Source organism: Salmo salar, chromosome 14, assembly GCF_965601325.2.
Source record: "Salmo salar chromosome 14, fSalSal1, whole genome shotgun sequence".
NCBI lineage: Eukaryota > Metazoa > Chordata > Actinopteri > Salmoniformes > Salmonidae > Salmo > Salmo salar.
Genome location: NC_138304.1, coordinates 103,937,031 through 103,964,605, shown reverse-complemented (window position 1 = coordinate 103,964,605; position 27,575 = coordinate 103,937,031). Strand labels below are relative to the sequence as shown.

At 44.1% G+C, this 27,575-nt stretch overlaps 1 protein-coding gene across 1 annotated transcript; it reads left to right on the top strand.

Moving 5' to 3' along the window:
- Positions 1-978: 978 nt before the first annotated feature.
- LOC106570721 (histone-binding protein RBBP4) lies at positions 979-23,131 on the top strand. The gene is made up of 12 exons (XM_014143204.3): positions 979-1,126; positions 5,668-5,815; positions 5,942-6,087; positions 10,877-11,050; positions 13,325-13,440; positions 15,740-15,900; positions 16,227-16,353; positions 18,219-18,296; positions 18,394-18,470; positions 21,201-21,258; positions 21,423-21,533; positions 21,626-23,131. The coding sequence occupies exons 1-12, from the start codon at positions 1,111-1,113 to the stop codon at positions 21,686-21,688; spliced, it is 1,275 nt and encodes a 424-aa protein (XP_013998679.1). The 5' UTR covers positions 979-1,110; the 3' UTR covers positions 21,689-23,131.
- The last annotated feature ends 4,444 nt before the right edge of the window (positions 23,132-27,575 follow it).

The window sequence follows — 27,575 nt, the reverse complement described above, 5'->3', positions numbered from 1 at the left end:
CCCTCTGCCTTGGACAGAAGCACTCTCCCAAGTATAGAAAGATCCATTTGTAGCAAATTATTAAATATGTTCTTGCTTTTCTTAATTTTAGGAGAGAAATTAATATGTTGTCTGACTTAAGTGTTTTTTTTTAATAGATGTATTCCTAAATATTTAACACAGTCCTTTTACAGGAATATTTTCTATTTCTTTATCATCAGAGTCAAATTTTGATTTCTCTGTTAAAAATGGATAAGCCATGCAGATTTGCATCATTCAGAATATCTAGAGGTAGAAGTTCCACAACCAAAATGAATAAAAAGGGAGAAAATGGGCATCCCTGTCGTACACTTCTGTTGATACTGAATATTTTGGATGTATTACGGTTTAGTATCACAGAACTATTTATATCTTTGTAAAAAAAAAAAGCGAATGACTTTGAAAAATGTTAACAGAAAACCAAAAAGTTTAAGAGACCGAAAGAGAATTGCATGTTCAATTATGTCAAAGTCTTTACAGAAGCCCAAAATTAAAACAACAGCATCTGAGTCAAATTGCATCTGAACAATGTAAAAGGTCCAAGACTAAACAAATATTGGAGTTTAAGTCACGGCCCTTCATAAATCCTATTTGAGTCTAATTTATAATATTATCTACTCCTTTCTTTTAATATTTTTGGCAGAAACCAGAGCAATCAACGTGTAATGTTCAATCAATATTTAATAACATAATTTGTCTCCAAGTGTCAATGAGAGAAGGGTCTTTATCCGGCTTCAGGATCAGTGAAATAAGGCCCTGTTTCATAGTGGACACAATATCACCATTTTCAATTCAGTCTTGAAACACACAAAAAAATAAAAAAAATAATAGGGTAATCTAGTAACTTCCAAAACTGCCTATAGAATTCAACTGACAGGCCATCAGGTCCATGTGAAACTTCCGCATTTTGTGTTTTGGTACCAAAATGACGTCAGACCAGGCTCTCTTGCTGATTGGTGGCCCAGCGCCTCTTTGCCCTGTCGGTTGTTAAGCGCATTTTGTGACATTTTAGCCAACTAGCTAATGTGCCCCCATTGGAGTTAGCCTGACGAATTCAAGATTCCCCTAGTCTGTCCCGTGGGATTCGTTATAATGGCCGATAAGGAAGGTAAATGGTCATCTTGTTGCTATGTTACTGTTCACATAGTGTTGATAAAATCTTGCTAATCAGCTAGCTAACGGATTAATTTTAACGTTAGCTTGCTAGCGTGCTAAGGCGCCGGGTTTTGCACCACTCTTTTTTTACGGAAGTCTGGTCGGATACATTTAAAACACACTTGCGGCTTGCTCTCTGGCCAAAGATACTCGTTTAGTCTGTACTCTGACTTTATGTAGCTAGCGAGCTAACCAGCTAGTTACGAAGGTATTCCCATACCTTGTCTTAGCTTAGGTAGCTACCTAGTTAACTTTGCTAGGTGGCACTGAAGTCTGATCAAACTGTATTCGTCACGTCCACAGTTTACAGTAGGAATAAAATATGTATTGAAATGGTTACGTGCTAACTCCCTAGACATTGCAGTACAATAATCAATAGTAAAAAGTAAACTAACAACAGGTCAATGACGTTAGAAGGTAGCTAAAATGCATAGTAATAAACTGATATGTACACAATATAATAAACCGTTAGGGTTGAGGGATATTATGATAGTATCGACGATTATTGACAGCCATTGTCGATGGTGAAGACCTCGTAGTTTGACAGATGATGGTTTTTGCCTATTTGAACTTGATTGAGAATAACACCAAAGTGGCTGAAAATGTCCAGTCAGAAAATATTCTCGCTAGCTCTCTCTCTTTCTCTGATGCATGGCCCTATACCCTAAAGTAAACCTATTCCGTTTTTATCCATACATACAGGTCCGTCATTGCTGGCACCATTGATAAAAATGAGTAACAAAGCAAATTATATTATTTTTTTTATGCTAATACAATTGCTCAGAGAAATAGATTTTATTTAAAAAGTAATGAAAATAATTATCTAAAAGTTAAGGGTTAAAATGATTGACACCTCTGTTTGCAATACTCTAGCACCCTCCCCACTGCGAGGACGGCACAGCCTTTTTCTGAAAATGTTTTCTGATATTGGAGAACACCTTCACCGGGATCTTAGACCAGTCCTCCATACAACATCTTTACAGATCCTTAATATCCTTTGTCTGTGCTTGGACTGCCCTCTTCAATTATTGTTGTCTCTCAACAATGACAAGCCAATAGCGGATGATATTGCCACTCCTATTTGCTATGTTTTCAATTTAAGCCTACTAGAATGTGTGTGTCCCAAGGCTTGGAGGGAAGCAAAAGTCATTCCACTACCTAAGAATAGTAAAGCCCCTTTTACTGGCTCAAATACCCGAAAAATCGGCCTGTTACCAACCCTTAGTAAACTTCTGGAAAAACTTGTTTGACCAGATTCAATGCTATTTTACAGTTAAACAAATTGACAACAGACTTTCAGCACGCTTATAGGGAAGGACATTCAACAAACACAGCACTTACACAAATGACTGATGATTGGCTGAGAGAAATTGATGATAAAAAGATGTTTGGTGCTGATTTGTTAGACTTCAGTGCTGCTTTTGACATTATCAATCATAGTCTGCTGCTGGAAAAACTTATGGTGTTATGGCTTTACACCCCCTGCTATAATGTGCATAAAGAGTTACCTGTCTAACAGAACACAGAGGGTGTTCTTTTTAATGGAAGACTCTCTAACATGGGGTAGCCTAGTGGTTAGAGCGTTGGGCTACTAACCGAAAGGTTGCAAGTTCAAATCCCCGAGCTGACAAGGTACAAATCTGTCGTTCTGCCCCTGAACAAGGCAGTTAACCCACTGTTCCCTGGTAGGCCGTCATTGAAAATAAGAATTTGTTCTTAACTGACTTGCCTAGTTAAATAAAGATAAAATAAAAACATCATCCAGGTAGAGTCAGGAATTCCCAGGGCAGGTGTCTTAGGCCCCTTGCATTTTTAATCTTTACTAATGACAAGCGTGTGGATGACTCAACACTATTGCAGTTAGTTTCAGAGTGGGTGGCAAGGAATAAGTTCATCTTAAATATTTTAACAACTAAAAGCATATTATTTGGGACAAATCATTCACTAAACCCAAAACCAACTAAATCCTGTTATAAATTATGTGGAAATTGAGCAAGTTGAGATGACTAAACTGCTTGGAGTAACCCTGGATTGTAAACTGTCATAGTCAAAACATATTGATACAACAGGAGCTAAGATGGGGAGAAGTCTGTCCACAATAAAGCACTGCTCTACCTTCTTAACAACACTATCAACAAGGCAGGTCCTACAGGCCCTGGTTTCTACCTTCTTAACAACACTTTCAACAAGGCAGGTCCTACAGGCCCTAGTTTCTACCTTCTTAACAACACTATCAACAAGGCAGGTCCTACAGGCCCTGGTTTCTACCTTCTTAACAACACTTTCAACAAGGCAGGTCCTACAGGCCCTAGTTTTGTCGCACATGGACTACTGTTCAGTCGTGTGGGCAGGTGCCACAAAAAGGGACTTAGGAAAAGTGCAATTGTCTCAGAACAGGGCAGAATGTCTGGCCCTTAAATGTACACAGAGAGCTAATATTAATAATATGCATGTCAATCTCTCCTGGCTCAAAGTGGAGGAGAGATTGACTTCATCACTGCTTGTATTTATTTTAACCAGTTCTTTGTGGATGTTGATTCGTGGATGTTGATTCGTGGATGTTGATTCGTGGATGTTGATTCGTGGATGTTGATTCGTGGATGTTGATTCGTGGATGTTGATCATGGTTGGGTTATTGATCCACTTGTAGCTAAGTGTCAGCCTCCTGGCAGACACAGCCAGGTTTTTGGATAAAGTGACCTGTTACTGGGTAAAGTTCCTAATGCTGTTAACCTTTAACAAGGGTCACAGGACCAGTGGAAACAAAATAGCCCCTTAACATCAAAGATCCAGCACCATATGTACAAGCTACTTTTCTGCTTTTCTGTTCATGTCATCTGACCATAGCACTGATACCAATCCAAGTGCCAATGCCGTTTATCAAACTCCAGGCAGTGCTGTGGTTGGATGATCTATAGAGCTGGGCCTCCCGTGTTGAGTCAGAGTAGCCTACCACCTAGCTTGCTGTGGCTAGCCAAACTATGCAATGCTATGTTTTTTTAGTTGGCTAGTTATGTCCTCTTTATTCAAATGTCACTTGTACAGAAAGCTAACATCATACACTTGAGTGAACAAAACATTAAGAACACCCTGCTCTTTCCATGACAGACTGACCAATGTGAATCCAAGTGAAGGCTATGATTCCCTTATTGACGTTAAGGGTCTCTCTCTCTCTGACGTTACCATGTCTCTCTCTCTTCAGTGTAGATGAAGGGGGTTTAAAGAAGGATTTTCGAAGCCTTGAGACATGGTTGAATGGACAAGATGAGATTTAAGTGCCTTTTTAACAGGGTATTGCAGTAGGTGCGCTGCGTTGCGCACCGGTTTGTCAAGAACTGCAACGCTGCTGGGTTTCCCCCCATGATTAACAGTGTCCCGTGTGTATTAAGAAGGGTCCGACACCCAAAGGACATCCAGTCAACTTGATACAACTGTTGGAAGCATTGGAGTCAACATGGGGCCAGCATCCCTGTGAAATACACCTTGTGGAGTCAGTGTCCCGATGAATTGAGGATGTTCTTGGGGGGGGGGGGGGGGGGTGTTCTTAATGTTTGGTATACTCAGTGTATGCTGCATCCTACTCAATGTTACACTATCTTCTGTTGACAACAGAGACAGCTCACCAGTGTCAGAGACTGGAACTGCAAAAAAAATCTACAATATATCTGAAATTAGCTAACATTGTCCAACATTCACACCATAAACGTTCTCTCCCTCTCTCTCCCTCTGTGTGTGTCTGTCTGTCTGTCTGTCTGTCTGTCTGTCTGTCTGTCTGTCTGTCTGTCTGTCTGTCTGTCTGTCTGTCTGTCTGTCTGTCTGTCTGTCTGTCTGTCTGTCTGTCTGTCTCGTCTCTCTCTCTCTCTCTCTCTCTCTCTCTGTGTGCTCGTGCTGCTGTGTGTGTGTGTGTGTGTCTCTCCCTCTCTCTCTTTCTCTGTGTGTGTGTGTGTGTCTCTCCCTCTCGCTCTCTCTCTCTCTGTCTCTGTCTGTGTCTGTGTCTGTCTCTCTCTCTCTCTCTCTCTGTCTGTGTCTGTCTCTCTCTCTCTGTCTGTGTCTGTCTCTCTCTCTGTGTCTGTCTCTCTCTCTCTGTCTGTGTCTGTCTCTCTCTCTCTCTCTCTCTCTCTCTCTGTCTGTGTCTGTCTCTCTCTCGCTCTCTCTCTCTCTCTCTGTCTGTGTCTGTCTCTCGCTCTCTCTCTCTCTCTCTGTCTGTGTCTGTCTCTCTCTCTCTCTCTCTCTCTGTCTGTGTCTGTCTCTCTCTCTCTCTCTCTCTGTGTCTGTCTCTCTCTCTCTCTCTCTGTCTGTGTCTGTCTCTCTCTCTCTCTGTCTGTGTCTCTCTCTCTGTCTCTGTCTGTGTCTCTCTCTCTGTCTCTCTCTCTCTCTCTCTCTCTCTCTCTCTCTCTCTCTCTCTCTCTCTCTCTCTCTCTCTCTCTCTCTCCTCTCTCTCTCTCTCTCTCTCTCTCTCTCTCTCTCTCTCTCTCTCTCTGTGTCTGTCTCTAGGTGTTTTTGATGATGCAGTGGAGGAGAGGGTGATAAATGAGGAGTATAAGATCTGGAAGAAGAACAGTCCATTCCTCTATGACCTGGTGATGACCCACGCTCTGGAGTGGCCCAGCCTCACCGCACAGTGGCTGCCGGATGTATCCAGGTATACACGCACAACGCTAACAAGACATCTCAAAAACACACCTTAGTTTTGGCCTTAAACTACCCATTGATGCCACGTTCTCCGGTCCCGCTTCCTCTGTTTGGTTGCTGTCTGTTTGTTTACCAGGCCTGAGGGGAAGGACTTCAGCGTGCACCGTCTGGTTCTGGGGACGCACACGTCAGACGAGCAGAATCACCTGGTCATCGCCAGCGTTCAGCTGCCCAATGACGATGCCCAGTTTGATGCTTCGCACTACGACAGCGAGAAAGGCGGTGAGACACACTCTTTCTTGTTACAGACACACACACTAGGGGTGTGAACGTTTAAAACAGAATTTAATCTTTAACGTTAAGAGAAAAAAAACGACCGCAAAAACAATGTTTTTATTTTCTCCACAAAATTAAAATCACAGTGCATTTATCACCACACTAACAGGTCCGGAAACATAAACAAACAGGCCTACCTAGCAACGCTGGAACGTTAGGCAGAGGATAGGTCTACCTAGCAACGCTGGAACGTTAGGCAGAGGATAGGCCTACCTAGCAACGCTGGAACGTTAGGCAGAGGATAGGCCTACCTAGCAACGCTGGAACGTTAGGCAGAGGATAGGCCTACCTAGCAACGCTGGAACGTTAGGTAGAGGATAGGTCTACCTAGCAACGCTGGAACGTTAGGCAGAGGATAGGTCTACCTAGCAACGCTGGAACGTTAGGTAGAGGATAGGTCTACCTAGCAACGCTGGAACGTTAGGCAGAGGATAGGCCTACCTAGCAACGCTGGAACGTTAGGCCTACCTAGCAACGCTGGAATGTAAGGCAGAGGATAGGTCTACCTAGCAACGCTGGAACGTTAGGCAGAGGATAGGCCTACCTAGCAACGCTGGAACGTTAGGTAGAGGATAGGTCTACCTAGCAACGCTGGAACGTTAGGCAGAGGATAGGTCTACCTAGCAATGCTGGAACGTTAGGTAGAGGATAGGTCTACCTAGCAACGCTGGAACGTTAGGCAGAGGATAGGCCTACCTAGCAACGCTGGAACGTTAGGCAGAGGATAGGTCTACCTAGCAACGCTGGAACGTTAGGCAGAGGACAGGCCTACCTAGCAACGCTGGAACGTTAGGCAGAGGACAGGCCTACCTAGCAACGCTGGAACGTTAGGCAGAGGATAGGCCTACCTGGCAATGCTGGAACGTTAGGCAGAGGATAGGCCTACCTGGCAACGCTGGAACGTTAGGCAGAGGATAGGCCTACCTAGCAACGCTGGAACGTTAGGCAGAGGATAGGCCTACCTTGCAACGCTGGAACGTTAGGCAGAGGATAGGCCCACCTAGCAACGCTGGAACGTTAGGCAGAGGATAGGCCTACCTAGCAACGCTGGAACGTTAGGCAGAGGATAGGCCTACCTAGCAACGCTGGAACGTTAGGCAGAGGATAGGCCTACCTAGCAATGCTGGAACGTTAGGCAGAGGATAGGTCTACCTAGCAACGCTGGAACGTTAGGCAGAGGATAGGCCTACCTAGCAATGCTGGAACGTTAGGCAGAGGATAGGTCTACCTAGCAACGCTGGAACGTTAGGCAGAGGATAGGCCTACCTAGCAACGCTGGAACGTTAGGTAGAGGATAGGCCTACCTAGCAACGCTGGAACGTTAGGCAGAGGTTAGGCCTACCTAGCAACGCTGGAACGTTAGGCAGAGGATAGGCCTACCTAGCAACGCTGGAACGTTAGGTAGAGGATAGGCCTACCTAGCAACGCTGGAATGTTAGGCAGAGGATAGGCCTACCTGGCAACGCTAGAACGTTAGGCAGAGGACAGGCCTACCTAGCAACGCTGGAAAGTTAGGCAGAGGATAGGTCTACCTAGCAACGCTGGAACGTTAGGCAGAGGATAGGCCTACCTAGCAACGCTGGAACGTTAGGCAGAGGATAGGCCTACCTAGCAACGCTGGAACGTTAGGCAGAGGATAGGCCTACCTAGCAACGCTGGAACGTTAGGCAGAGGATAGGCCTACCTAGCAACGCTGGAACGTTAGGCAGAGGATAGGTCTACCTAGCAACGCTGGAACGTTAGGCCTACCTAGCAACGCTGGAACGTAAGGCAGAGGATAGGTCTACCTAGCAACGCTGGAACGTTAGGCAGAGGATAGGCCTACCTAGCAACGCTGGAACGTTAGACAGAGGATAGGCTACCTAGCAACGCTGGAACGTTAGGCAGAGGATAGGTCTACCTAGCAATGCTGGAACGTTAGGCAGAGGATAGGCCTACCTAGCAACGCTGGAACGTTAGGCAGAGGATAGGCCTACCTAGCAACGCTGGAACGTTAGGCAGAGGATAGGTCTACCTAGCAACGCTGGAACGTTAGGCAGAGGTTAGGCCTACCTAGCAACGCTGGAACGTTAGGCAGAGGATAGGTCTACCTAGCAACGCTGGAACGTTAGGTAGAGGATAGGCCTACCTAGCAACGCTGGAACGTTAGGCAGAGGATAGGCCTACCTAGCAACGCTGGAACGTTAGTCAGAGGATAGGTCTACCTAGCAACGCTGGAACGTTAGGCAGAGGTTAGGACTACCTGGCAACGCTGGAAGGTTAGGTAGAGGATAGGCCTACCTAGCAACGCTGGAACGTTATGCAGAGGTTAGGCCTACCTGGCAACGCTGGAACGTTAGGTAGAGGATAGGTCTACCTAGCAACGCTGGAACGTTAGGTAGAGGATAGGCCTACATAGCAACGCTGAAACGTTAGGCAGAGGTTAGGCCTACCTAGCAACGCTGGAACGTTAGGCAGAGGATAGGCCTACCTGGCAACGCTGGAACGTTAGGCCTACCTAGCAACGCTGGAACGTTATGCCTACCTAGCAACGCTGGAACGTTAGGTCTACCTAGCAACGCTGGAACGTTAGGCAGAGGAGATGCGCATCTCAAATGATTTGCCAGGGATATAAAGCGCACGTCATCGTGGTTAAGTTGGTGGGCGAAAAGCGCTGATTACAGTAATGATTACAGTTGATATGTAGCCATTGTCAATGACCCTACTTGAGTCACAAGGTCATTTGCTAATTGAAAGACTGCGAGCGCCGTTTGAGCTGCGGGTCGCGCTACTGAAACATTTAATATCACTGTTCACCGTTTACTCCTGTTTCAACAAAGTGTTATTCCCTTTAGAAATAGGGTTAACTGTGTTATTCCCTTTAGAAATAGGGTTAACTGTGTTATTCCCTTTAGAAATAGGGTTAACTGTGTTATTCCCTTTAGAAATACAGTTAACTGTGTTATTCCCTTTATAAATACAGTTAACTGTGTTATTCCCTTTAGAAATACAGTTAACTGTGTTATTCCCTTTAGAAATACAGTTAACTGTGTTATTCCCTTTATAAATACAGTTAACTGTGTTATTCCCTTTAGAAATAGGGTTAACTGTGTTATTCCCTTTAGAAATAGGGTTAACTGTGTTATTCCCTTTAGAAATAGGGTTAACTGTGTTATTCCCTTTATAAATACAGTTAACTGTGTTATTCCCTTTATAAATACAGTTAACTGTGTTATTCCCTTTATAAATACAGTTAACTGTGTTATTCCCTTTATAAATACAGTTAACTGTGTTATTCCCTTTATAAATACAGTTAACTGTGTTATTCCCTTTAGAAATAGGGTTAACTGTGTTATTCCCTTTATAAATACAGTTAACTGTGTTATTCCCTTTATAAATACAGTTAACTGTGTTATTCCCTTTAGAAATACAGTTAACTGTGTTATTCCCTTTAGAAATACAGTTAACCGTGTTATTCCCTTTAGAAATACAGTTAACCGTGTTATTCCCTTTAGAAATACAGTTAACCGTGTTTAGAAAGCTACAATTTATTATTTTTAACAAGTGTATATAAAACTCCCCAAATGTGGGTATATTTTACCCTGTTTGATTTGTGAGTTTAAACTTGGTCGGAAGGCTTCTGTTAAACATGGAACAAGAAAAACAACAGACTAATGAATCTGCTCTTTGCCTTCAACAAAACAATGTTTTTTTTGTAGCATATTTCAGTCTAGGTTACAAGCCCCCCCCCCCCCCCCAAACCTAGGCAGGTTCTAATCAAAATGGCGCACTATTGCAGTTCCCCAAAGATAGATAACATGCATGAATTGTTCCAGAACTGCAGCATGTGGTTGGAACACATTTCCCTACTTTAATCAACCAGTCCGTATTGAATCTGTGATAAAGCTGTTGTGATTTGCCAAGGAATGTAGCTTGTCTACAGTTTTTAAGTGTATGTCATCAGTTAGATGGGTCAGTCGTTCCTGGAGGCCTAGTAGGGGTTTGTGTGTGCTGCGTTCGTATGTGTAGAGAGAGAATGGTTGGATCAGAATGGCGTGAGAGACCTGATTCCTGATGCCTACTGTGGTACCTGCCCCAAGCAGATTCCTGACCCCTACTGTATGACTGTGGTACCTGCCCCAAGCAGATTCCTGACCCCTACTGTATTACTGTTGTACCTGCCCCAAGCAGATTCCTGATGCCTACTGTATTACTGTGGTACCTGCCCCAAGCAGATTCCTGATGCCTACTGTATGACTGTGGTACCTGCCCCAAGCAGATTCCTGACCCCTACTGTATGACTGTGGTACCTGCCCCAAGCAGATTCCTGACCCCTACTGTATGACTGTGGTACCTGCCCCAAGCAGATTCCTGATGCCTACTGTATGACTGTGGTACCTGCCCCAAGCAGATTCCTGATACCTACTGTATGACTGTGGTACCTGCCCCAAGCAGATTCCTGATACCTACTGTACCACTGCGGAAGAACTTCATTACCCCCTATCGGTCATACCATGCAATAGGATTTGACGTGGAATTTTATGAAATGTTGTTATCGTTTTTAACGGAAACCTTTAGATTGCAGTTTTTAACGTGAAAACAAATGTTCCATTTTTCACATCCCTAACACACACACACACACACACTTCTCAATGCCGTCCAATCCAAGACCTCGGCTTGAAAAGTGAAGGAATCTACTTTGCCGTAGTACATAATGATAACAAACAGTTGCTCTCCTGTCTCCTTCTCTATGTAGAGTTTGGAGGTTTTGGCTCAGTGAGTGGAAAGATAGAGATTGAGATAAAGATCAATCATGAGGGAGAGGTGAACCGGGCCAGGTACATGCCCCAGAACCCCTGCATCATCGCTACCAAGACCCCCACCTCAGACGTACTGGTCTTCGACTACACCAAGCATCCATCCAAACCTGGTAAGACCTGAAACAGAATAGGGAAGGGCCTGGTTCCATTTAGCCGTTCCCTAGCTCCTTCCCCTTTAAGACCTCCTTCCCCTTTTAATACCTCCTCCCTAACGCCAACCCATGCACAGATCTGGGAGTAAGCGTAAGCCATTGGATATTGGCTGCAAGTGTTTTTCCGTCGGCTTCCATTTGGTTTAGGAGAACCGCTGCCGCAGTAGTATGTCATTGGTTGAAGTTCGATGTTAAATTCAAAACATCCCTACCATCATATCTATGCCAATTTGACACCAATGTCGATGAGTGATTGGAGGTACGGTACACAACTGTACCCTCGTCTGGCCATTTACAGAGAACCGCGTACTGGATTATTAACAGTCGTTAGCTATTAAAGATTTTGCGCCCACCTAGCTCAAATTCTAGACGTCGAATTAAAACAACATTATAGCGTCCATAAAGTGACCATTGGATGTAAAAAAAAAAAAAAAAAATACAAAAAAAAAGGTCAGATTGATTAAAAGTTTGTTGGTGCAGTTTTTATAAAATGTATAAAAAAACAAAAAAAAAACATTTTAAAATAAAATGTATAATTTATCGCTCTCACGTTTCTGTCCGTTAAGAACCAATGACGTGCTACCTTTTTTGTAGCAGTTCTGACAATTTAAAAACATATTTTTTTCTCAGCCGACGCTCAGATGTTCTAACACCGGTTCGAGCAACTCGAGTTGCTACTGTAGTAGGTCAAAGCTGTGTGCTGGAAAACCTTGGTGGAGCATGGGTGGAATAGGCGTTGTGGTGCTGTAAAACCTTGGTAGAGCATGGGTGGAATAGGCGTTGTGGTGCTGTAAAACCTTGGTAGAGCATGGGTGGAATAAGGCATTGTGGTGCTGTAAAACCTTGGTAGAGCATGGGTGGAATAGGCGTTGTGGTGCTGTAAAACCTTGGTAGAGCATGGGTGGAATAGGCATTGTGGTGCTGTAAAACCTTGGTAGAGCATGGGTGGAATAGGCGTTGTGGTGCTGTAAAACCTTGGTAGAGCATGGGTGGAATAGGCGTTGTGGTGCTGTAAAACCTTGGTAGAGCATGGGTGGAATAGGCGTTGTGGTGCTGTAAAACCTTGGTAGAGCATGGGTGGAATAGGCGTTGTGGTGCTGTAAAACCTTGGTAGAGCATGGGTGGAATAGGCGTTGTGGTGCTGTAAAACCTTGGTAGAGCATGGGTGGAATAGGCATTGTGGTGCTGTAAAACCTTGGTAGAGCATGGGTGGAATAGGCATTGTGGTGCTGTAAAACCTTGGTAGAGCATGGGTGGAATAGGCATTGTGGTGCTGTGAAACCTTGGTAGAGCATGGGTGGAATAGGCGTTGTGGTGCTGTAAAACCTTGGTAGAGCATGGGTGGAATAGGCGTTGTGGTGCTGTAAAACCTTGGTAGAGCATGGGTGGAATAGGCGTTGTGGTGCTGTAAAACCTTGGTAGAGCATGGGTGGAATAGGCATTGTGGTGCTGTAAAACCTTGGTAGAGCATGGGTGGAATAGGCATTGTGGTGCTGTAAAACCTTGGTAGAGCATGGGTGGAATAGGCGTTGTGGTGCTGTAAAACCTTGGTAGAGCATGGGTGGAATAGGCGTTGTGGTGCTGTAAAACCTTGGTAGAGCATGGGTGGAATAGGCGTTGTGGTGCTGTAAAACCTTGGTAGAGCATGGGTGGAATAGGCGTTGTGGTGCTGTAAAACCTTGGTAGAGCATGGGTGGAATAGGCATTGTGGTGCTGTAAAACCTTGGTAGAGCATGGGTGGAATAGGCATTGTGGTGCTGTAAAACCTTGGTAGAGCATGGGTGGAATAGGCGTTGTGGTGCTGTAAAACCTTGGTAGAGCATGGGTGGAATAGGCGTTGTGGTGCTGTAAAACCTTGGTAGAGCATGGGTGGAATAGGCGTTGTGGTGCTGTAAAACCTTGGTAGAGCATGGGTGGAATAGGCGTTGTGGTGCTGTAAAACCTTGGTAGAGCATGGGTGGAATAGGCGTTGTGGTGCTGTAAAACCTTGGTAGAGCATGGGTGGAATAGGCGTTGTGGTGCTGTAAAACCTTGGTAGAGCATGGGTGGAATAGGCGTTGTGGTGCTCATGTGAATTTCCTTGCTTTTTCGGCTTCAGACCGATGCCTACTTCTCATTTAAAAAAAAAACGTTTTTGTTTTTAATTGTACTGTATTTTAGGTAACATGTCCAGTTCAATAGAAGGACAACATGGTAGCCAATATAACCAGTGTGTCTTGTCCTCCTCCACAGACCCTTCAGGAGAGTGTACTCCAGACCTGCGCCTGAGGGGACATCAGAAGGAGGGCTACGGCCTCTCGTGGAACCCTAACCTCTCTGGGTGTCTCCTTAGTGCTTCAGACGACCATGTAAGAGAACACACCCACAATGCAATTGGTAACCAGTAAGGCTGACATACCACAACACACAGATCATCTCAAATCATTACAGGTGAAGGAAAGGAAACACCTTTAGCCTGTTGAAATAAAACACTCCTCTTTTTCTGTCTCTCTTTCTACTCAAAGTTGCTTTATTGTCATGAAATTCAGGCAGGATGTATTGCCGAAGCATCCAAAACATTTCCAATACACGACCTACAGATGGAAACAAAAAAACATATTAATGGGAGTGTTTTCTTCGACAGTGGAGGGTCTGGGTCGCTGTGGAGGGTCTGGGTCGCTGTGGAGGGTCTGGGTCGCTGTGGACTTCTGTGGAGGGTCTGGGTCGCTGTGGAGGGTCTGGGTCGCTGTGGAGGGTCTGGGTTGTTGTGGACTTCTGTGGAGGGTCTGGGTCGCTGTGGAGGATCTGGGTCGCTGTGGAGGGTCTGGGTCGCTGTGGACTTCTGTGGAGGGTCTGGGTCGCTGTGGAGGGTCTGGGTCGCTGTGGAGGGTCTGAGTCGCGGCGTCGTTCAGTGGGGGGGGGGGGGCTGCGTTCAGTGGGGGGGGGTTGCTGTGTAGTTCAGCTTCCACACCACAACCCTCCACTGTGGAGTGAGGATCACTATTATGTGGAGGCAATTAAGTGTTATAAATAAATTAAAAGTAAAGTAATATGTACAGTACCAGTCAAAAGTTTGAACACACCTACTCATTCAAGGGTTTTTTTCTTCATTTTTACTATTTTCTTCATGTTGAATAATAGTGAAGACATCAAAACTATGAAAAAACACATGGAACAAATCAAAATATATTTTATATTTGAGATTCCTCAAAGTAGCCACCCTTTGCCTTGATGACAGCTTTGCACACTCTTGGCATTCTCTCAACCAGCTTCAACTGGAATGCTTTTCCAACAGTCTTGAAGGAGTTCCCACATATGCTGAGCACTTGTTGTCTGCTTTTCCTTCACTCTGCGCTCCAACTCATCCCAAACCATCTTAATTGGATTGAGGTCGGGTGATTGTGGAGGCCAGGTCATCTGATGCAGAACTCCATCACTCTCCTTCTTTGGCAAATAGCCCTTACACAGCCTGGAGGTGTGTTTTGGGTATTTGTCCTGTTGAAAAACAAATGATAGTCCCATTAAGGGAAACCAGATGGGATGGCGTATTGCTGCAGAATGCTGTGGTAGCCAGGCTGGTGAAATGTGCCTTGAATTATAAATAACTAACAGTGTCACCAGCAAAGCACCATCACACCTCCTCCTCCATGCTTCACGGTGGGAACCACACATGCAGAGATCATCCGTTCACCTCCTCTGCGTCTCACAAGGACACCACGGTTGGAACTTAAAAGCTCGATTCAAGGCACACTTAACCAGCAAGTCTCTTCTTATTGCTGTACTTTGATTGTAACACTTTTTTTGGTTACCACATGATTCCATACGTGTTATTTCATAGTTTTGATGTCTTCACTAGTCGAACTAAAGAAAAACCCTTGACTGAGTAGGTGTTCTAAAACTTTTCACTGGTAATGTACATCCAAAGAATAGTGTTTATCTAGTGGTCACTCACTGTCCCTCACTACGACCTGATGAAACATATTTATCTAGTGGTCACTCACTGTCCCTCACTACGACCTGATGAAACATATTTATCTAGTGGTCACTCACTGTCCCTCACTACGACCTGATGAAACATATTTATCTAGTAGTCACTCACTGTCCCTCACTACGACCTGATGAAACATATTTATCTAGTGGTCACTCACTGTCCCTCACGTGTGGGGGAAGCCTATAACATGCTCACCAAATCTCCCCCTATACCGCTTTGGAGAAGGTAAAAAATTATCTTGTTTAAGATACTACAAAATACCTTCCCCAGATTAATGCTCACACAAATAGCCCGGTATTTATAAGGGTCTAATTTGTCTCCGCTGTTATATATTGGGGATATTAGCCCATGACCCCTAATGTCAGGAAAACGGCCCCTTGCTCAATGAATAGTTAGTAACTTGTGCACCTTGCAGCTCAGGGCTGTTTTTCTGCAGCTCGGGGCTGTTTTTCTGCAGGCTCAGGGCTGTTTTTCTGCAGCTCGGGGCTGTTTTTCTGCAGCTCGGCGGGCTGTTTTTCTGCAGCTCGGGGCTGTTTTTCTGCAGCTCATTTTTGATGCTCTCAACCACAAGATTTGGTACTTATTCTTGAAATTCAAGTGTTTTTTTTTTTATTTGTTGGTTCTAATATTTTGAAGATTTTCTATGTCTCGTTCGCTCTCTCTCTCTCTCTCTCTAGACTATCTGTATGTGGGACATCAGTGCAGTACCTAAAGAAGGGAAGATTGTGGATGCTAAAACCATCTTTACAGGACATACTGCTGTAGTGGAAGATGTATCCTGGCATCTCCTCCATGAGTCACTGTTTGGATCTGTAGCGGATGACCAGAAACTCATGATGTGAGTTGTTCAAACCTGTCAATCTGTTTTTAAAATGAACTCTGAGCAGAGGTCAACTGTTGGTCCCTAACCTTTGATCTCTCTCCCTCAGATAGAATGGGAATCTTACTTGCTTATTAATCATTTCCATAATCCAGAATTTGTACAGAAACAGTCCATAACAAGATTATTATATAAATTGGTTTTATTTAAATGTACAAAAAGCCACAATGGTGTTATTTAGTCGTTGACAATACAGAAAACCGTATTGCACTGCAGCAACGGCCTAATTTTAGAGGTCAACTCAACCATCTGTCCCTTAACCTTTGACCCCTTGTCTCTTTCAGTTGGGATACTCGTTCCAACAACACGTCCAAGCCCAGCCACGCTGTGGACGCCCACACAGCAGAGGTCAACTGTCTCTCCTTCAACCCCTACAGTGAATTTATCCTGGCCACCGGCTCTGCAGACAAGGTTCGTTTTGGTAACGCTTTACTTGAACACTCTATCCTTTATAAGCAAGGGTTATTTTGAAAAGCATGGGGACCGGTTTACAACTTTAACTTTAACGTTCTGGGCATTCTTTCCCAGTCCCACAAAGAAAACGCAACAAAGCAACCTAGGCAAAGCACTCACTTTTATCACTTAGATTCATATTCCAGTGTTCTGCCTGCCAGCTGAAAACCTTTTGCCAGTGTGTATGTGTGTAGGTTACCGGCCCATCCCTCTGAAGCATACATAGTCTACTGTAGCTACTGACTTTACAAGCATGATTCAGAAATTAGGGAGGGAGATTTTATTAGAGGAAGGCTTTCAATTTTTCAATGCTAGTTTAAGGATACTATAGTTATCACATTTTCACATTGGATTTATTAACTACAAAAAGGTAATACTTTTTTTTTTAAATTATTTTAATTCTGGTGCCGCTCTGCACACAAGCTTGTTAGCTAGCTAGTGAACGTTAGCTCTGATCTAGCTGTCAAGCTCTAGCCGGAATTATGTGTATTGGAACTGATAGTCATGATAGAAAATACTTTATAGAAAATGACTCAAGTAGAAGTCACCCAGTAAAATACTACTTGAGTAAAAGTATTTGGTTTTAAATATACTGCAGTATCAAAAGTAAATGTAATTGCTAAAATATACTTAAGTTTCAATAGTAAAAGTATAAATTATTTAAAATGTGATATTATGCAAAGCAGACGGCACCAATTTCTTGTTTTTAAAATGTATGGACAGCCAGGGGTACACTCCAACACTCAGATAGTATTTACAGATAGCCAGGGGTACACTCCAACACTCAGATAGTATTTACAGATAGCCAGGGGTACACTCCAACACTCAGATAGTATTTACAGATAGCCAGGGGTACACTCCAACACTCAGACATCATTTACAGATAGTCAGGGGTACACTCCAACACTCAGACATCATTTACAGATAGCCAGGGGTACACTCCAACACTCAGACATCATTTACAGATAGCCAGGGGTACACTCCAACACTCAGATAGTATTTACAGATAGCCAGGGGCACACTCCAACACTCATATTATTTACAAAAGATGCATTTGTGTTTATTGAGTCTGCCAGAACATAGGCAGTAGGGATGACCAGGGATGTTCTCTGTTTAGTGAGTCCTCCAGATCAGAGGCAGTAGAGATGACCAGGGATGTTCTCTGTTTAGTGAGTCCTCCAGATCAGAGGCAGTAGGGATGACCAGGGATGTTCTCTGTTTAGTGAGTCCTCCAGATCAGAGGCAGTAGGGATGACCAGGGATGTTCTCTGTTTAGTGAGTCCTCCAGATCAGAGGCAGTAGGGATGACCAGGGATGTTCTCTGTTTAGTGAGTCCTCCAGATCAGAGGCAGTAGAGATGACCAGGGATGTTCTCTGTTTAGTGTGAGTTGCACCATTTTCCTTTTCTACTAAGCTTTCAAAATGTATCAAGTACTTTGGGTTGTCAGGGGACTTAAGTACTTTACATTGTCGGTCGGAACAATGGAATGTAACGAAAGAATGGTTCTGTTCAGAATGAAAGGATTGGAAATAATTTTGGTTCCAATCCCTGACTATGGGGCTACACTATGCTTATAACCTGTTATGACAGCTGCGTGTCCGTTTATCCACTGGCTCTGCAGACAAAGTTGGTGTTTTGTATTCATGACACTGTCAGAGCTACATAACACTGTTATAACAGCTACATAAAACTTGTAATTTTTATTGATTTAATTAAAAATAAAGGCCAAAGGCTTATTTCCATAAGCCATGACATGTCATAAGGGTTACGTAACAGTAATGACGGCTGTATGTCATCACATGCCTGTGTTGTCTCTCCTCAGACTGTGGCTCTGTGGGACCTGCGTAACCTCAAACTGAAGCTCCACTCGTTTGAGTCGCACAAAGATGAGATCTTCCAGGTAGGACACAGTTTAGCAAGACTTTGTTTTGTCTAGTCCTCTAAGCCCTGTGATTGGTCCTGTGTCTGATCTGAGCTCGCCCATTTGTCTGCTGCAGGTCCAGTGGTCGCCCCATAACGAGACCATCCTGGCGTCCAGTGGCACTGACAGGCGACTCAACGTGTGGGACCTCAGGTAGGACATAAAGACCCTTAGCACCTTTCACTACAATAGTGATGCAGGAAGTATTCACACTTTACTTTTTCTACATTTTGTTGTTACAGCCTGAATTTAAAATGTATTACATTGAGATGCTTTGTCACTACACACAATACCCCATAATGTCAGTGGAATTACAGTACCAGTCAAAAGTTTGGACACAAATACTCATTCAAGGGTTTTTCTTTTATTTTGACTATTTTAAACATTGTAGAATAATATTGAAGACATCAAAACTATGAAATAACACACATGGAATCATGTAGTAACCAAAAAAGTGTTAAACAAATCCAAATATATTTGAGATTCCTCAAAGTAGCCACCCTTTGCCTTGGTGACAGCTTTGCACACTCTTGGCATTCTCTCAACCAGCTTCTTTTCCAACAGTCTTGAAGGAGTTACCACATATGCTGAGCTCTTGTTGGCATCTTTTCCTTCTCTCTGCAGTCCAACTCTTCCCAAACCATCTCAGTCGGGTTAAGGTTGGCTGATTGTGGAGGCCAGGTCCTGATGCAGCATTCCATCACTCTCCTTGGTAAAATAGCCCTTACACAGCGTGGAGGTTTGTGTTGAGTCATTGTCCTGTTGAAAAACAAATGATAGTCCCACTGAGCGCAAACCAGATGGGATGGCGTATTGCTGCAGAATGCTGTGGTAGCCTTGCTGGTGAAGTGTGACTTGAATTCTAAATAAATCACTGACAGTGTCACCAGCAAAGCACCCCCCACACTATCACACCTCCTCCTCCATGCTTCACGGTGGGAACCACACATAAGGAGATCATCTGTTCACCTACTCTGCTTCTCAAAGACACAGCGGTTGGAACCAGAAATCTCAAATTTGGACTCATCAGACCAAAGGACTGATTTCCTCTGGTCTAATGCCCATTGCTCGTGTTTCTTGGCCCAAGCAAGTCTGTTCTTCTTATTGGTGTCCTTTAGTAGTGGTTTCTTCTTCGACCATGAAGGCCTGATTCACACAGTCTCCTCTGAACAGTTGATGTTGAGATATGTCTGTTACTTGAACTCTGTGAAGCATTTATTTGGGCTACAATTTATGAGGCTGGTGACTCTAATGAACATATCCTCTGCGGCAGAGGTAACTCTGGGTCTTCCTTTCCTGTGGTGGTCCTCATGAGAGACAGTTTCATCATAGCCCTTGATGATTTTTGCGACTGCACTTGAAGAAACGTTCAAAGTTCTTGAAATGTTCCGGATTGACTGACCTTCATGTCTTAAAGTAATGATGGACTGTCATTTCTCTTTGCTTATTTGAGATGTTCTTGCCACAATATGGACTTGGTCTTTTACCAAATAGGGCGATGTTCTTCTGCTATCCCCTACTTTGTCGCAACACAACTGATTGGCTCAAAAGCATTAATTTGTGGAATTTCTTTCTTTCTTAACTTTTAACAAGGCACACCTATTAATTGAAATACATTCCAGGTGACTACCTCATGAAGCTGGTTGAGAGAATGCCAACAGTGTGTAAAGCTGTCATCAAGGCAAAGGCTGGCTACTTTGAAGAATCTCATATAAATATATTTTGATTTGTTTAACACTTTTTTTGGGGGTTACTACATGAGTTATTTCATAGTTTTGATGTCTTCACTATTATTCTACAATGTAGAAAATAGTAAAAATTAAGAAGAATCCTTGAATGATAGGTGTGTCCAAACCTTTTAATTACACTTTGGATGGTATATCAATACACCCAGTCACTACAAAGATACAGGTGTCCTTCCTAACTCAGTTGCCGGAGAGGAAGGAAATCGCTCAGGGATTTCACCATGAGGCAAATAGTGACTTTAAAACAGTTAGAGTTTAATGGCTGTGATAGGAGAAAACTGAGGATGGATCAACAACATTGTAGTTACTCCACAATACTAACCTAAATTACAGAGTGGAAAGGAAGCCTGTACAGAATAAATAATATTCCATAAACATGCAAATCCAAAACAACACATTACTGAGTACCACTTTCCATATTTTCAAGTGTTGTGGTTGCTGCATCATGTTATGGGTATGCTTGTAATCGGCAAGGACTGGGGAGTTTTTCCCAGGATAAAAAATAAACGGAATGCAGCTAAGCACAGGCAAAAACCTGGAGGAAAACAACATGATTCAGTCTGCTTTCCACCAGACACTGGGAGACAAATCCACCTTTCAGCAGGACAATAACTTAAAACACAAAGTCAAATATACACAAGTTGCTTACCAACATCACATGAAATGTTCCTGAATGGCCTAGTTAGTTTTAGATTTAAATTGTCTTGAAAATCTATGGCGCAGACTTGAAAATGGCTTTCTAGCTATGATCACCAACCAACTTAACCAAGCTTGAATAATTTTTGTTCAAAGAATAATGTGCAAATATTGTACAATCCAGGTGTGCAAAGCTCTTAGACTCACAGCTGTAATCTCTGACAAAGGTGACTCTAACGACTCGGGTGTGAATACTTATGTAAATGAGAGATTTCTGCATTTAATTTTCAATAAAAACGTGTTTTTCTTCGTTTTTATCATTATGGCTTTATTGTGTGAAGATGGCTGAGGGGGGGGGGGGGGGAAAACAACAAATGACAATCTGTTTTGAATGTAGGCTGTATCACAACACAGTGTTGAATAAGTCAAGGATACTGTGTACATATTATTGTATTATCTCTAGGCCTCCGGTAAAACTCATTGCTGTGTTTTTGTTTTGTAGTAAAATAGGAGAGGAGCAGTCTGCAGAGGATGCAGAGGACGGTCCCCCTGAGCTACTGGTGAGGTTTACAGTGATCGCACCTTCCGAAGCTTCATGTTCCGTTGATATGGAACTTGTTCTATTGAAAATGATTGGTTTGATCAGGAGTTGAGCAGCAGCTAGGCCAGGAAGCAATAGTGAGGTAAACACTGTCAATTAAATGTTTCCCAACCCTTTCCCTAGTTCATCCATGGAGGACACACAGCCAAGATCTCTGACTTCTCGTGGAACCCCAACGAGCCCTGGGTCATCTGCTCTGTGTCTGAGGACAACATCATGCAAGTCTGGCAGATGGTGAGACCACACACACACACACACACACACACACACACTCACACGGTCTCCCAGGTTTACTCCCTCCACACCACCTCTGTCTCTCCCTCCAGGCTGAGAACATTTATAACGATGAGGATCCAGAAGCAGGAGGAGACCAGGAAGTCACAGCCTGAGTGATCCAATCAGGCGTGACTCCACCCCCTTTCCCAATCCAAGTACTCCGCCTTCCTTTTGTACTCTGAACAATATCATGTGGCACAAAATGCCGCTGGGTTGTCCCCCAATAATGTATGCGTTCACCTGAAATGTACACTCATTCACTACTTCTCACAAATCTAAAAAGATTGGATTGGTGGAGGTATGGGAATGTTCTACCCTATTTCTTATACCACTTATTTCCTTTCAAATCAGTGAAGAGAATTGAACAAGTGTATACTTTGTGAGGAAGGTGAGATAATTGGGACGTAGCCAGAAACGACTTTTCCCTTGACTCAACAGATGAACGTGTCACAGGAGCAAACTCCTCCCTCTATCTCGCTTGCTCGCTCTCTCTGCATTTTAAAAGAGTAATTTATTGTCTAAGAAAAATCTCTCTCTTCTAGAACTGGTTTTGTACTGTAATATAAAGAGTATTTTTTTTTTATAATCCCTCGATTGCCCCCACCCCACCCGTGGCGATACGACAAACTCCCATTTTACTAATTCTGTTAGAAGCGCCATTTCCCACTGAATAGGATACAGCCAATAGGATACAGCCAATAGGATACAGCCAATAGGATACAGCCAATAGGATACAGCCAATAGGATACAGCCAATAGGATACAGCCAATAGGATACAGCCAATAGGATACAGCCAATAGGATACAGCCAATAGGATACAGCCAATAGGATACAGCCAATAGAGTGAGTCTCTGTCCCGGCACTTGTTGTTCTTCTTCTCTTCGTGTTTAACAACGATGGTTAAAGAGCTGAGTTAGTATCCTCTCTCTTGTTGTTCTTCTTCTCTTCTTGTTTAACAACGATGGTTAAAGAGCTGAGTTAGTATCCTCTCTCTTGTTGTTCTTCTTCTCTTCTTGTTTAACAACGATGGTTAAAGAGCTGAGTTAGTATCCTCTCTCTTGTTGTTCTTCTTCTCTTCTTGTTTAACAACGATGGTTAAAGAGCTGAGTTAGTATCCTCTCTCTTGTTGTTCTTCTTCTCTTCTTGTTTAACAACGATGGTTAAAGAGCTGAGTTAGTATCCTCTCTCTTGTTGTTCTTCTTCTCTTCTTGTTTAACAACGATGGTTAAAGAGCTGAGTTAGTATCCTCTCTAAGAAACAAGTATCTGTACCAACCGTTATGCAGAATGTCACATTTACATTCAATAGGCCCATGAAGCCAGATAATTAATATATATTAATATATATTTTTTATCATTTTGTGTTTGGTTGAAGTGTTTTAGTTAGTCCTCGGTGGATGTGATGTCTGTTTTTGGATATTGTAATGTCTGGTTTTATTTTGTGATGTCTGTTTTTTTTTTTAAATATATATATATATATTGTGTATGTATTTTCCTTGTCATCTTACTCTCTCCTCTATTCAGATGTGCTTTCTGAATAAAATGTTTTTCCATTCAGCTTTGACTTGGCGTTCATTTGAATGAGTATCATGATGGGTTATTAATTTTTTATTTTTTTTCTTCCGTTAAGCTTGTTGACTCTTAATTCACTCAGCTGATAATGCTTTGTTCTTTGTCTAATACTTACGGGTCAGTTCCACATGAGACGTCCCCCGCTCCAGTCTGTCACCAGTGTTCGTTACGTAAGCTATATTGTTATATTTATTGGTGAAGTATGTTTCCATCAGGTGAGTGAGCAGAATCAACAACCTCTGCATCATCAAGACAGGTGCTTTGTGGGAAGGTGTTAACCCATATTCAGTTAGCCATTGTCATGTAAATTAAATTCAAAAGTAGTGCACTACATAGGGAATAGGGTGCCATTTGGTACACTGCGTCTGGGCTCACTCTCACTCCATTAGCCTTTGTTATTGTTTTAAAAACATTCCACCATGTTGCCCTTATATGCACACCATCCCTCTCCCTCCATCTGTCCCATATGGTACCCTAATCCTCACATAGTGCACTACTTTTGACATAGGGCCCTAATCAAAAGTAGGGCTCTATGTAGGGAATAGGGTGCCGTTTTGGAACACAAGTCCCTGTGCTCTGACTCATCACTCACACAGTTTAGTTTTAAAGGACACCTTTTATTTGTTGCACTATGAAGAATGCATTACATCTATCTTCAGACTGTTCCAGAATCTTCTTCTCTACAGATGTTTTACCATGTCTTTAAATATTGAATGAGAATGATGACGAGCTTGTTTTCTCTAGATACCCTTCCCAATCTGATGGGAATTCCCCGCAGATTTCAGCTACCAGTGTACAAAACTGCCTTGCTTTTTCCTGGTTTTCTACTTCCTGGTTTTCTACTTCCTGGTTTTCTACTTCCTTTTTTTTTTTCTTTTTTTTTTTACAATCGGGTAGAACCTTCTGAAAGGTGTATTAAAGTACATTTGTAAGGATGGTATGATTGTTGGAAAGGAGTAACTATGAACTGAGAAAAGGTTGTTTGTGTCCTGTAACCTAAACTGAAAGATTTTTATTTGTTCCGGTGGTTTTCTCTTGCACTCTGGTTATATCGTTATTGTCTTCGACAATATCTCTAAAGAGAGAAAAAACACCAGATTACAGTCAATATTTACAACCTTGTTAACCATATTATAAGCTAGTGTCTAGTTACATATAATTCACTGATTCTAATAGCTAATGTGAGTTAGGAGTGTGAAACGGTAAATTGTCTCACCTGTACAGGTAGAGTTCTTTTAGTAAGTCTGTCTCTCAGTTCCTCCAACTCCTTGGTTTCCCTCCTCTGGATTTGTAGCTTTGTCTTCTGCTCTCTATTAGTGTCCTCCAGCCTGTCCACTGTCTCCTGTGGGGAGGGAGACGGAGGGCTAAATACGGCTTCAGAAACGTTTCATAAACCTGACATAAGTGTTCATAAACCTGACATGAGTGTTTATAAACCTGACGTGTTAATAAACCTGACATGAGTGTTTATAATGAACTGATAGGCTGGTGTTTTAATCTATGTCTGTGTATGTTGGAGGGATTTGTTATGAGTGAAGCATTTCTGGACAGCCTTGTAATTCCAACCCTGTCTACTGGACCTTATTCCATCTCTCCCTTCATCCCTCCATACCCTGTACTGCTCCACGTCCTCTCTCCTGTGGGTCTTTCCTCCAGGCAGGCTCTCTGCAGCCCCAGCCTCTGTCCCTCCTCTCTCAGGGGCCCCCGGTGGGCCCTCAACTCCTGGGCCTGCTGCCTGGCCTTCACCTGGGCCTCTGACGTCCTCTCCCTCTCCGCTTCAACAGGGCCAGCAGCATTGGCTCATACCTGGGGGAGGAGGAGAGATGATGATAATGCATTTAGTTGCACCTGCCATAACATCTGTAAATATGTGTACGTGACCAATAAACTTTGATTTGATTTAATGGAAGTTGGTATCATGATAAATAAGTATTGATTATAGTATCAATCATGATAATTGCGTACATCATAACTGTTGTGTCAATCCTAGTGCCATGCTTAACTAGAGATCACCTTTGAGTTATGATAACACCTGGCAATGTTGAGAGAGAATACCTTTCCTCCAGGGCTTTGAGCCCTCCCTGCAGGTACTGCTGTATGTCCCCACACTAGGTCCTCTTGCTCTGGGTCATCTCCTCTGTGGGGTTGGGTGTCTGGCTGGGTGTCTGGAGCTGGGACTGCAAGGTGGAGAGCTGGGTCTGGTGGGTGGAGAGCTGGGACTGCAAGGTGGAGAGCTGGGTCTGGTGGGTGGAGCGGAGTTGAGACACCTCCTCAGTCAGCTGGATGATCAGTGTGTCGAGTTCCATCTGGGGAGAGAGAGAGAGAGAGAGACGGGGAGAGAGAGAGAGAGGGGAGGGAGGGAGAGAGAGGGACATGAGAGAAACTCAGAAGAACCAACATTGCCTTCTCTGAGCTCTGATGAAGCAGTAGTTATTCTCGAACACAGGTGGTTCTGAAACACCAAGGTTCCAGAATTCTCTGACGGTTCTGGAGCACTCTATTCTGGAACATTTAGAATGCTCCAGAACACTCTCATAGATCCTAACTCCCCGGAATTATATAGAACGCTCAGAAGGTTCTAGAATGCACATAAGGTTCTGGAACATTCAGAAGGTTGTCTAATGCTCAGAAGGTGCTGGAACACCCAGATGTTTCATGAATACTCATAAGGTTCTGGAATGGTCAGAAGAACACTCTTGTCCCTCCCTAACTGTTCCTTGTTGAGCTGGGCCACCTCACGCTGCTGGGTTGCCAGGATGACCTGGTTGTGAGAACACTCCCTGGCGACAGAGAACAGCCTCCACTTCAGCCTCCTCATCTCCTCCTGAAGACACTGCCTCTCCAGACGCACACTGGACAGCCTCCTCTCCTCCTCACTCCTCTCAGCCCTCAGACTGCCACTCCCTCATCTGCGCCTCCCTCCTCCCATCTGCCTCAATATTCAGCAGCTGCCTTAACTGTGCCGCCTGCCCTCCTTCACTCCCTTCCTCTGTCCCGTCTTCTCCTCTCTTAGTGCCTGCAGCTCTCCCATCAGTTCACCCCGTCGCTTCTCCATTCTCACCACCTCCTCGATACACTCCTCCAGCACAGTACCCAACTCCTGCACGTGTAACAGTGTAGGTTCCGTCCCTCTCTTCGCCTCAACCCGGGCTCGAACCAGGGACCCTTGCACACATCAACAACTGACACCCCACGAAGCATCGTTACCCATCGCGCCACAAAAGCCGCGGCCCTTGCAACGCAAGGGGAAACCCTACTTCAAGTCTCAGAGCGAGTGACGTCACTGATCGAAACGCTATTAGCGCGCACCACCGCTAACTAACTAGCCATTTCACATCGGTTACACACGGAACCCCTCAACTCCACCCTCAACTCCACCCCTCCCCTCAACTCCACCCCTCCCCTCAACTCCACCCTCCCCTCAACTCCACCCCTCCCCTCAACTCCACCCCTCCCCTCAACTCCACCCCTCCCACCTATGTCTCTAGTTGTTGGCCTCCCATCATGTCCCCCTCTATGTCCCCGTCTGTGTCCTCTTCACACACCATGGACATGGGACCTCTTGTGTGTGTCTCTCCACAGTCTCCTAACTCACCTGAATGTCTTTTTGTCGAGATAGCTTGATAGCTTGGGGGCTCAAATTGGCCAAAGGTACTGCCCAAATATGGTTTCAGATCCACACCTCTCCCAGACTCCAGTCCTTCAGTCTTGGTATTCCCCACAGACTCCATGTGTCCTTGTGTTGCTAGTCCTCTCTCCATGTGTCCTTGTGTTGCTAGTCCTCTCTCCATGTGTCCTTGTGTTGCCAGTCCTCTCTCCATGTGTCCTTGTGTTGCTAGTCCTCTCTCCTCTCTCCATGTGTCCTTGTGTTGCTAGTCCTCTCTCCATGTGTCCTTGTGTTGCTAGTCCTCTCTCCATGTGTCCTTGTGTTGCTAGTCCTCTCTCCATGTGTCCTTGTGTTGCTAGTCCTCTCTCCATGTGTCCTTGTGTTGCTAGTCCTCTCTCCATGTGTCCTTGTGTTGCTAGTCCTCTCTCCATGTGTCCTTGTGTTGCTAGTCCTCTCTCCATGAGTCCTTGTGTTGCTAGTCCTCTCTCCATGGCCGGGCAGTCCTCTCCCGTGTCCTGGGCTAGTCCTCTCTCCCCCCATGGCCGGGCAGTCCTCTGTCCGTGTGCTAGTCCTCTCTCCATGGCCGGTGCGAGTCCTCTCCGTGTCCTGGGCTAGTCTTCTCTCCATGAGTCCTTGTGTCCTCTCTCCATGTGTCCTTGTGTTGCTAGTCCTCTCTCCATGAGTCCTTGTGTTGCTAGTCCTCTCTCCATGTGTCCTTGTGTTGCCAGTCCTCTCTCCATGTGTCCTTGTGTTGCTAGTCCTCTGTCCTTGTGTTGCTAGTCCTCTCTCCATGTGTCCTTGTGTTGCTAGTCCTCTCTCCAT

What these genes read in the sequence shown, in the direction of transcription:
- LOC106570721 (XM_014143204.3), top strand. An exon ending in TGGCTGCCGGATGTATCCAG is followed by an intron (nt 5,816 to 5,941) that starts GTATACACGCAC and finishes TTTGTTTACCAG; the next exon opens with GCCTGAGGGGAAGGACTTCA. An exon ending in TCATGCAAGTCTGGCAGATG is followed by an intron (nt 21,534 to 21,625) that starts GTGAGACCACAC and finishes CTCTCCCTCCAG; the next exon opens with GCTGAGAACATTTATAACGA.